An 11415-nucleotide genomic window follows, 5' to 3' on the forward strand; every position below is an offset into this window, starting at 1 on the left:
CTAAGCAGGATGCTAAGCCCCGCCCCCTTGCAGTCACATGACCGTAGGTCCCGTGTCTGCTTGCTAAATCTACAGGTCCTGTGCATCGGTACTTTCTGGCTATACCTGACCCTGGTACCCCTACAGTGCGGGCGAGTTCCTGCTCAGCGGAGGCTGCACGCCGGCGCTGACAGGATCCTGACACTCAGGACACGCGCACTGGCTCAGTGAGCAAGTACAGTGCGGTGTTCCTGACATTATAACTGACCATTAAGTTTTTGGGGTTTTTTTTTTTTTTTCTCTGCTGAGAAATATGGATCCCATACAATCTCTTGCTGAGCAAATGAAAAATCTGAGTCAGATGTTTCAGGGATCATCTCTGGAGCAGCAAGCTCTGGCTCGTTCTCAGCAGCAGGTTTCTGAGACAGTGCGGGGGGATTTAGCTGCTGGGTCTCTGGGGGCTGGGGCGAGTGATGTTGTTTTGGTGTCCCCAGAACCACCTGTTAAACTGCCTGATTTTTTTTCTGGGAACAAAAAGGAGTTCAGGGTCTTCATGGAGGGGTGCAAACTTCTTTAGTTTGAGGCCACGTTCCTCTGGGGACGAAAATCAGAAGGTAGGGGTCATTAAGTCTCTGTTAAGAGGGTCCCCACAAGCTTGGGCTTTCTCCCTTCCTCCCACTGCCCCTGAGAGAGTGTCTGTGAATGCGTTTTTTGAGGCCCTCGGGCACATATATGATGAGCCGGACCGAGTGCGATTGGCAGAGGACATGGTGACGAGTGTCTGTCAGGGGAAACACTCGGCTGAGTGGTTTTGCACAGAATTCCGCCGCTGGGCCGCAGAGGTCTCTTGGGACGACGCCGCACTACGAGGACTCTTTCGCAGAGGCTTGTCCGAGCGGTTACAGGATGCCTTGGCATTACATCCCCCACCTAACTCTCTCAAGGACGCCATGACCCAGGCCGTCCAGATGGACCGCAGGCTGCGGGCCAGGGGGGTGATGCAGGCGGAGACTCCATTGTTCCCTAGTGGAAAAGAGACTGTTTCTGTACCCATGGACGTAGGGGCTCTCTCCCTGAAGGAAAAGGAGAGAACGCCGGAGAGAAAAGCAGTTATGCTTCTACTGTGGTAAAAAAGGGACATTGGAAAAGGGAGTGTCCTGATTGTCCATCCTCAACCCGGTCGACGGGAAACGACTAGGTCTGGGTAGTCAGCGGGGAGACTACTCAGACCCTCAGGTACCCTTTTCCTCGTTTTCTAAGGTGTTGCTTCATGTGGAACTGTTAGTGGACGATTGTTGTTTTCCCTCTACAGCTTTCGTGGACTGCGGATCATCCATCAATCTCATTGACTCCCAATTGGTCACACGCTGTAAGATAGGGACAGTTAGACTTAAGGTTCCGATCAAAGTGGTGGCCATTGACGCCTCCCCCCTCACTAAAGAGGGAATTCTCTTTATGTCGGACTTGTTTTCACTCAAAGTGGGCGCTACCCATGTGGAAAAATTAAGTTGTTTGGTTCTTGGCAATCTACCAGCAGGATTGGTGTTGGGCATGCCCTGGTTACAACGCCATAACCCAGTCATTAACTGGAAAACGGGGGAGATTGTTCAGTGGGGGATTAATGATTGTGATAAGTCTGCACTATTGGTTGAACCTGTTAAATCTGTATCTGTGTCATCTGTCGAGCTGGAAGGTATTCCGGAGTACCTGAAACAATTCGAAGATGTGTTCTCTGAAAGCGAGGCCGAGACGTTGCCGCCACATAGACCCTTTGACTGCGCCATTGAGTTAGTCCCAGGGGCTAAATTGCCTAAAGCCCGTCTGTTTAATCTATCTGGCCCTGAGCGATTGGCCATGAAAGATTACATTGCTGAGAGTCTTCGCAAAGGACACATACGTCCCTCAGTCTCACCTGTGGCGGCAGGGTTTTTTTTTTGTTAAGAAAAAAGATGGTGGTTTACGTCCCTGCCTCGATTTTCGTGAGCTGAACAAGATTACTGTACGAAATACGTACCCCCTTCCGTTGATTCCCGATTTGTGTAACCAACTTTCAGGGGCAAAATGGTTCTCCAAACTGGATCTTCGGGGGGCATATAATTTGATAAGGGTCCGGGAGGGGGATGAATGGAAAACAGCGTTCCTCACGACCGAGGGACTGTTTGAAAATTTAGTCATGCCGTTTGGTCTTACCAATGCCCCAGCCATATTTCAGAATTTCATCAACGTGGTATTCTCGGATCTCATTGGTCGTTTTGTTGTCATTTACTTAGACGATATTCCGATATACTCACACGACAGTCAATCTCATCTGAATCATGTACGAACCGTTCTCCAAAGACTGAGGGAAAATCATCTGTATGCCAAATTGGAGAAATGTGTGTTTTTTTGTTCAAGAATTGTCTTTTTTGGGATTGTGTCCTGTGAGGGTTTTCGCATGGACCCAATAAAGGTGCAGGCCATTGCTGATTGGGTGCAACCCCGAGACCTTAAGGGTCTTCAGCGCTTCTTGGGGTTCGCCAATTACCGCAAATTTATTCGGGGGTTTTTACAGGTGGTCAAACCACTCACAGATCTTACTTGTAAAGGTGCGGATGTGAGAAACTGGTCCTCGCTCGCAAAAGAGGCCTTTGCAACCCTGAAAAGAAGCTTTAGGTCTGCTCCTGTGTTAGTACAGCCAGATCCGTTCAAACCATTCGTCGTGGAAGTGGACGCCTCTGAGGTGGGGGCGGTGTTGTCCCAAGGGCCTGCCACTCTAACCAACCTTAGGCCATGTGCTTTCTTTTCCAAGAAGTTCTCTGCTGCGGAAAGAAATTACGACGAAGGCAATAGAGAGCTTCTTGCGGTCAAATTGGCGTTTGAAGAATGGAGGCACTTTTTGGAGGGGGCCAGTCACCCGGTTACGGTGATCACAGATCACAAAAATTTGTCATACATTGAGTCTGCTAAAAGACTAACGCCCAGACAGGCCTGTTGGTCACTTTTTTTTCCCCGTTTTTAGTTTACAATTACATTTTGTCCAGGGTCTAAGAATGTCAAGGCTGACGCCTTATCGCGCAGTGTTCAGCCGGTGTCGCCCCCTGAGCCACCGTCCTCCATTCTTCACCCTGGGGTTGTGCTAGCAGAGGTCTCATCTGAATTGGAACGGGAGATTCAGGGGGCCCAGTCGCGGGCCCCGGCGGCCAAGCCGGAGTGGAAGTTGTTTGTCCCAGAGCACCTTCGCCTGAAACTCTTGCAGGAGTTCCATGAATCCAAGCTGAGTGCTCACCCTGGTATTTCAGCCACACGTCTGGCAGTGGCTAGGATCTTTTGGTGGCCTACCCTTGGTTCGGACATAAAAAAATTCATTGCTGGTTGTGGGGTCTGCGCTCGTTCTAAAAGCTCTCATAGCCGGCCGGCAGGGGAGCTGATGCCCTTGGCAGTGCCCGAAAGACCATGGACTCACTTATCCATGGATTTTGTTACCAATCTCCCTCCATCTAAGGGTAATACAGTGGTATGGGTAGTGGTGGACAGGTTTTCTAAGCAGGCTCATTTTGTACCCCTGTCCGCACTACCGTCAGCTGAGACGTTGTCCAGGTTGTTTGTGCAGCATGTGATCCGGTTGCATGGGGTACCCCTGAATGTGGTGTCTGATCGTGGTGTGCAGTTTGTGGCTAAGTTTTGGCGTGCTTTCTGCAAAAAATTAGGGATGTCTCTGTCCTTTTCGTCTGCATACCATCCTGAGAGCAATGGTCAGACGGAGCGCACTAACCAGTCCCTGGAACAGATCCTCAGGTGTCTAACCTCTGCTAGACAGAATGACTGGTGCGATGCACTGCCGTTGGCTGAATTTGCCTTCAATAGTCAATTATGGATTCAGTCCTCATTTTGGTGAGTTTTCTCATCTGGACTCGGGGTGTCCTGGGGCTGAGGGCTCTGTTCAGCGATTACAGAATACGTGGGCAGAAGTTCAGCGGAGTATATCTAGGTCTCAGGACAGGTATAAGTTTTTCGCGGACAGGAAACGAACACTAGGGCCCACGTTTCAGGTTGGAGACAAGGTTTGGCTTTCCACTCGAAACATTAAGTTGAAGGTTCCTTCAGCCAAGTTGGGGCCCAAATTCATTGGCCCATACAAGATTGTGGAAAAAATCAATCCAGTGGCGTATAGGCTGTGCCTTCCACCCTCCTTCAAGATCCCTAACGTCTTCCACAAATCTCTACTGAAACCTTTTGAAGCAGTCCGGGGAGACTCCGAGTCCGCTACTTCTCCTGTTTCAGTCGAGGGGCAGGTGGAGTACGAGGTTGGTCATATCGTAGATTCCAGGTTGGTACGGCGGTCGGTACAGTACCTGGTTCATTGGAAGGGGTATGGATCGGAACACAGGTCCTGGGTACCGGCCCGGTTGATGCATGCTGATCGCCTGGTGCGGGCTTTCCATGCTAAGTACCCGGGCAAGCCTGGGGGTCCAGAGGCCCCCCGTTGAGAGGGGGGTACTGTCATGATCTCAGTGCGGGTTTGACTCGCACACGTGGGGTTAATGTCTGGAACCAGTGCTGATGACTGGCATTTCTGGGGTTAAAGGTTGTGATCCTGGTGCAGGCTTACTTGCACACCTGGGGCTATGATTGTGGCCTCTCCCTGGTTCTGGGAGAGGCTTCTTATAGCCTCAGGACGCTCCCATCCCTGTCATTTATACTCTTGCCCTTGGCATAGTGTGGTGACCCCTGAGTGTGTTTTTGCTGTGTTCTGGTTGCTTGATAATCTGTGTATGACTCGGTCTGTTCTCTGGATATTGCTTTGGATTCTGCTTGGTACCTTCTATGCCTGTTTGGTTTTGACTGCTGCTTGGCCCTGACTATCCGCTCTGTCTCATCCTTGGTACGTTACGGCTATCTCTGTGTATGAACCCCGTTTTGCCTGACTGAGTAATTCTGTATAGTGTCTTTCCATCTCACTAAGAATACGCTAAGCCCCGCCCCCTTGCAGTCACATGACCGTAGGTCCCGTGTCTGCTTGCTAAACTTCAGCATCCACAGGTCCTGTGCATTGGTACTTTCAGCGGAGGCTGCACGCCGGCGCTGACAGGATCCTGACACTCAGGACACGCGCACTGGCTCAGTGAGCAAGTACAGTGCGGTGTTCCTGACAGAAACCTCCAGAATTGGTCCCTCGAGCAGTGGAAACATTTGATATTCTCAGACAAATCATCGTTTACCCTATTTCCGACCTCCGGCCGAGGGTACGTTTGGAGAAAGCCGAAAGAAGCATTCCATCCAGACAGCCTTCTCCCAAATGTAAAACATGGCGGAGGTTCTGTGATGATCTGGGGTGCTATTTCGTGAAGATCCGCCGGGCCAATGATATCCCTTCATGGAAGAATTAACAGCCGCGATTATTTAGGCATTTTGGGCGACCAAGTGCATCCTACGGTTCAAGCACTGTTCCCGGAGGGGAACGCCATCTTTCAGGATGATAATGCACCAATTCATACAGTTAGAATCGTTAAAAAATGGCACGAGGAACATTGTAATGAAGTTGAGCATCTCATCTGGCCCCCACAATTCCCAGACCTCAACATTATTGAGCATTTATGGCCGATTTTAGAGATTCAATTTAGGCGTCGATTTCCGTCGCCATTGTCGCTCAAAGAACTGGAGGGTGTTTTAACTGAAGAATGGGCTAAAATTCCTTTGGAAACAATTCACACCTTGTATGAATCCATACCTCGGAGAATTGAGGCTGTAATCGCCGCAAAAGGTGGACCTACACCATATTAACCCTTTCGCGCCTGAGCCTGTTTTTGCCTTCGTGACCAGGCCAATTTTTTCAATTCTGACCAGTGTCACTTTATGAGGCCATAACTCTAGAACGCTTCAACGGATCCTGCTGATTCTGACATTGTTTTCTCGTGACATATTGTACTTCAGGATAGTGGTAAAATTTCTTAGATATGAACTGCGCTTATATGTTAAAAAAAAAATCGAAATTTGGCAAAAATTTTGAAAATTTTGCAATTTTCAAACTTTTAATTTTTATGCCCTTAAATCAGAGTGTGATATCGCACAAAATAGTTAATAAATAACATTTCCCACATGTCTACTTTACATCTGCACAATTTTGGAAACAATTTTTTTTTTTAGGAAGTTATAAGGGTTAAAAGTTGACCAGCGATTTCTCATTTTTACAACAAAATTTACAACACCATTTTTTTTTAGGGACCACCTCACATTTGAAGTGAGTTTGGGGGGTCAATATGACAGAAAATACCCAAAAGTGACACCATTCTAAAAACTGCACCTCTCAATGTACTCAAAACCACATTCAAGAAGTTTATTAACCCTTCAGGTGCTTCACATGAATGAATGGAATGTGGAAGGAAAAAATAAACATTTAACTTTTTTTCACAAACATTTTACTTCAGAACCATTTTTTTTATTTTCACAAGTGTAAAAACAGAAAATGAACCACAAAATTTTTTGTGCAATTTCTCCCAAATACGCCGATACCCCGTATGTGGGGCTAAACCACTGTTTGAGCACACGGCAGAGCTCAGAAAGGAAGGAGTGCCGTTAGACTTTTTCAATGCAGAATTGGCTGGAATTGAGAGAGGACGCCATGTCGCATTTGGAGAGCCCCTAATGTGCCTAATCAGTGGAAACCCCCACAAGTGACCCCATTTTGGAAACTAGACCCCTTAAAGAACTTATCTAGATGTGTGGTGAGCACTTTGAACCCCCAAGTGTTTCACTAAAGTGTATAATGTAGAGCCGTGAAAATAAAAAAATAATTTTTGTTCCACAAACATGATCTTTTAGCCCCCAATTTTTTATTTTCACAACGGTAACAGGAGAAATTGGACCCCCAAAAGTTGTTGTCCAATTAGTCCTGAGTACACTGGTACCCCATATGTGGAAGGGAAGTAGTGACGTTTTGGAATGCAGACATTGATGGAATGGTCTGCGGGTGTCATGTCGCGTTTGCAGAGCCCCTGATGTGCCTAAACAGTGGAAATCCTCCACAAGTGACCCCTTTTTGGAAACTAGACCCCCCCAAGGAACTTATCTAGATGTGTGGTGAGCACTTTGAACCCCCAAGTGTTTCACTAAAGTGTATAATGTAGAGCCGTGAAAATAAAAAAATCATTTTTTTTCCACAAAAATGATCTTTTAGCTCCCAATTTTTATTTTCACAAGGGTAACAGGAGAAATTGGACCCTAAGAGTTGTTGTCCAATTTGTCGAGTACGCTGGTACCCCACATGTGGGGGGGGACCACTGTTTGGGCACACGGTGGGGCTCGGAAGGGAAGTAGTGACGTTCTGGAATGCAGACTTTGATGGAATGGTCTGCAGGCGTCATGTTGCATTTACAGAGCCCCTGATGTACCTAAACAGTGGAAACCCCCAATTCGAATTCCAACCCTAACCCCAACACACCCCTAACTCTAGCCCTAACCCTAACCCTAGCCCTAACCCTAACCCTAGCCCTAACCCTAGCCTGCCTACTTTTTTTTTTCTTTACTTTTTTTTTAATTTTTGTGTTTATTTTTTGTATTTTTGACTCATAGTAACGCCACTTCTCCTCTGATCTCACACTGGCAGATGATCAGAGGAGAAGCAGCATTACTATATGACAAGATCGCTGCCCGGCACATAGTAACGCCACTTCTCCTCTGATCTCACACTGACAGATGAGCAGAGGTGAAGCAGCGTTACTGTGTGACAAGATCGCTGCCTGGCACAGCTGTGCCAGGCAGCGATCAGCTGTGCCAGGCAGCGATCTAGTCACACAGTAACGCTGCTTCACCTCTGCTCATCTGTCAGCATGAGCTCAGAGGAGAAGTCGCGTTATAATGAGGGAGATCGCCGGGAAACAAGCAGCTTTCCCAGCGAGCTCTCTCATTGGCTGCTGTGACGCGACGTCATCAGGACCTGAACCAATCAGGTCTCGATGACGTCGGGGGTCCCAGCATGCATTGTGCACCGGGATCCCCGCGTTATAAGGTATGAGGGGGTCCCGGGGGGCACAAAACCGCCGACAGTAGATAAACGTCGGCGCTGCACAAAGCCCAGCAAGCGCCAACGTTTATCTACTGTGGGCGGTCGCGAAGAGGTTAAACTAACTTTTGTTGATGTTTCCAGTATTTTGTCCAGTGTGTGTGTGTGTGTGTGTGTGTATATACACACACACACACACACACACACACACACACATACTTCTACTGTATCAAAACATATTACAGATGGGAAAAAAAATGTCACTTGGGTCCCCCTCCCACCGATCATAGGCATCAGTGGCTTATCAATTAAGATATTCAGCTTTGGTAAGGACTAATATTTGCTGATATTTATACATTCCTTTATAATTAGTTTCATTTAATTAGTTGATGAACTGCAATACTTTGCAGCATATATTCAAAGCCTAAGCCTTCGAGAATATAATACAAATTAATTTCTATTCAGATGCTATTAATTAAGTTGTTTTGGTTAAGAGATTTTGCACTTTTAATCTCTATTCAGCCAAGCCATCCAAAGTTCATGCTTGATTTTATGCATATCCATATCACTTTTCCAAGAACTAGCATTGACATACTTGTGAATGGTGGGTGTAATCACAAACATATCTAGTTTCCAATAACACTGATATTTTGTGTTATTCCTGCAGAATAATTTTACAATCTTCCCTTGTGATGCGATTGTTCTAGAGGATATATTTATATGAACAATGTGCAGAAACACACCTGGACCAGATACTTGAACTTTTTATGCTTCTTGGCCTGAGTGGGACAATACTATTAAACGCTTCCTTCTGCAGCACGCTTGACAAGATAGTGCCCAAATGACAGTGGACAAAACATCCAACTGATAGAACTCATAAGTGCACCTTGTAAGGCAGAAATTAAACACCTGGAAAACTAACAACTATTTATCAGCCCTATGATCACCGTTTCTAATGAGTAAAGTTTTAAAGTTGCCCAGTTCTACTGATCTTATTAATCCTAAAGGGAATCTGCCCCTGGGTTTTGGTACCTCATGTAATAGCAACATGATGTAGGGGATAGAGCCTTGGATCCAGCAAAGTGTCACTTAATGGGATGCATGCAGTAATTTTGATAAAAATGACAGCTTTCTGTGTATACTGTGTATAGGCAGAAAACTGCCAATACGTGGTCGGTATGGCATTATACAGGACTCATGAATATGGAGGACTACATGGAAGAAGATATACTGGTCCTCTAGTAAGGATTTCCTGCTGATAAAACAGCAAGCAGATCAGTTAGTGATACCTCTGGAATCAGAGTCTATGTCTCTACATTAGACCCCCTTCACATGTCAGTGTCTCCTGTACATGTGGTGACAGTTTTCACACATTCAAGCGAATGGGTCTGCGCACATGTCAGTGTGTTTCCAGGGACCGACTGTGTGTCAGTGGGCAAAACACACTGACATGTCCGTTTTTTATCAGCAGCATAGGCCACAAAACATCCCACACATGTGCACACTGATGACACATGGATGACATCAGTGTGACACCAGTGTGGCGCCTGGGAATCAGCAGTACTGTTCGCGCTGATCCATGGCACGGAGAATTGCGATGATCTCACGGAGGTTCATGGGCCCGCTCTCACTGCAGCGAGTCATTCTCCTCTGCACTTCAGCATGAGTGGTCGCCTCAGGCCACCACTCACGCTGATGAGCATATCTCACACAGATGGATAATGGCGTGGGAATCTATGGATTGTTTCAACTTTGGACAGGTGAGGGATCTTGTTGATTTTTTTTTTTTTTTTACAGGAGACAATGGCTTCAGAGAATTAGGTGTAAAGGGGAATATAAATGTGTGTTTTTCATTCTTAACTTTACTCTCGATGTAGACAGCGGGGGCTGAATCCAACTATCAACATTGTCCCCTGCTTGCGCCAATCGCAGGGAGAGCAGGCATCAATGATGTGATCTGTCTTCAGCATCCAGCGCGTGAGAACAGCGTGAACTGTGCCGGTTTTTCTCAGGCGCCAGTACATGTGACACTGATGCGGCACACAGTTGCTACACGTATGAAACACATGGACATCTCCAGGTTTAATAAAAATTTATGATTTAAAAAAAAAAAGAAAAAAGAAGAAGAGGTGTGTAAGAAGCAGCAGTAGGTCAGCCCCTGAAGCGGATGTCAGTGATGATGCTCTATTAGAAATTTTGATGTGCAGGTGGGAGGGTGAAACAAAACGCTAGTCTTAAATTGTGAAAAAAACCTGAAGTATCTGAAGAATGGGTGGCAGTATCAAATTTCCATAAATCCTAAAAATGCTGAGAGACAAATCCATAATTGCATTTCCACCAGTAGTTTGGCATGAATACCTCTCAGTGACCTTCTGATTTGTGACAAATTCATAAGACCATTTTAGGCCTTTTTTAAAGTTATCTTTTAGTTTTCATTTTTTTTTTTTACATCAATGTGGCTTTTTTAAATAAGTGCGAACATTTGGTGCAAATGTACCCTGGGTCCTTTTATGTATGTCATATTTTCTCCTACATTTTTGAGCCATTTTAGTAAAAATTGTGAGCGATGGAGTTGCAAAACTGGTCAAAGATAGAAAAAAAAAAAAAAAAAAGTGAAAGAGCATGCTTTATGTTGTGCTAATTTCATGAACCGTTTGCACCATTTTGAAAAATTTAGCACTAAAAATGACAAAGAAAACCACAAAACAAAAAATAAAGTTTGGTACGGGACAACCTCTAATGTACAGCGCTGAAATCTGCTGCACAACTAGCTAAAGATTTGATGTACAAAAAAAAGAACATAATATACTGCATATGTTGTGCACATTAAAAAAATCCTTTTTGTAGTAAATGTGGAGAACCAACCACAATGAACCTTAAATGTCTGAAAGATAGCCTTGGATATCCCCCACAAAAAATAATTTATAGTAAAGTTAACAACGCTCAACAATGAGAAAATTCAGTAACGAGATTTTGGAAATAAATCCTAATACTTAAAAAAAAAATCTATTAGGCGATTATGTTTGGAAAATTCTCCACATGACCAACAAATACTTACATGTATCCACGAAACCTGCTCAAATCATTATTTGGTTTCTCACATTCAATAACACTGTTAAACTTCATTGGATCAAAGTCAGATTCCTGAAACAAAAGGAACAGATAAATAGATAAATCTAGGTTCAGCAAATGAGGTGGAAAATCATTATGCAAATATACAATCAAGTACCACATATCAATGAGCGTGGAGAACAACCTGGTTTCCTTCTGACCACATTGCATTTTTACGCTTCTGTTTCTTTATATGAATGCTATGTAAACAAGAGGACCTGAAATAGAGATTGGCAGCAGGAAATTCCTTGTGCGGTCCTCAGATTGCGAGGTAACAAGTACAAGAATCCACTCCAATTAAAGCATGCTCATTACCACTGGGCGTCAGCTAGTAGATTATTCTTCTA

The 11415-nt window shown here is 45.3% G+C and overlaps 1 protein-coding gene across 1 annotated transcript in view; it reads right to left on the reverse strand.

Moving 5' to 3' along the window:
* The window catches only part of ATP10A (ATPase phospholipid transporting 10A (putative)), an 88346-nt gene extending 77250 nt beyond the window's left edge, over positions 1–11096 (reverse strand). Inside the window, exon 1 of the mRNA XM_073565306.1 lies at positions 11016–11096. Coding sequence (XP_073421407.1) covers positions 11016–11083 — 68 coding nt within the window. The 5' untranslated portion in view covers positions 11084–11096. The remainder of the gene's footprint in view (positions 1–11015) is intronic.
* Positions 11097–11415: the final 319 nt, after the last annotated feature.

The sequence above is a fragment of the Dendrobates tinctorius genome, unplaced genomic scaffold, assembly GCF_039654945.1.
Source record: "Dendrobates tinctorius isolate UK_male_01 unplaced genomic scaffold, ASM3965494v1 ptg000646l, whole genome shotgun sequence".
Lineage (NCBI taxonomy): Eukaryota > Metazoa > Chordata > Amphibia > Anura > Dendrobatidae > Dendrobates > Dendrobates tinctorius.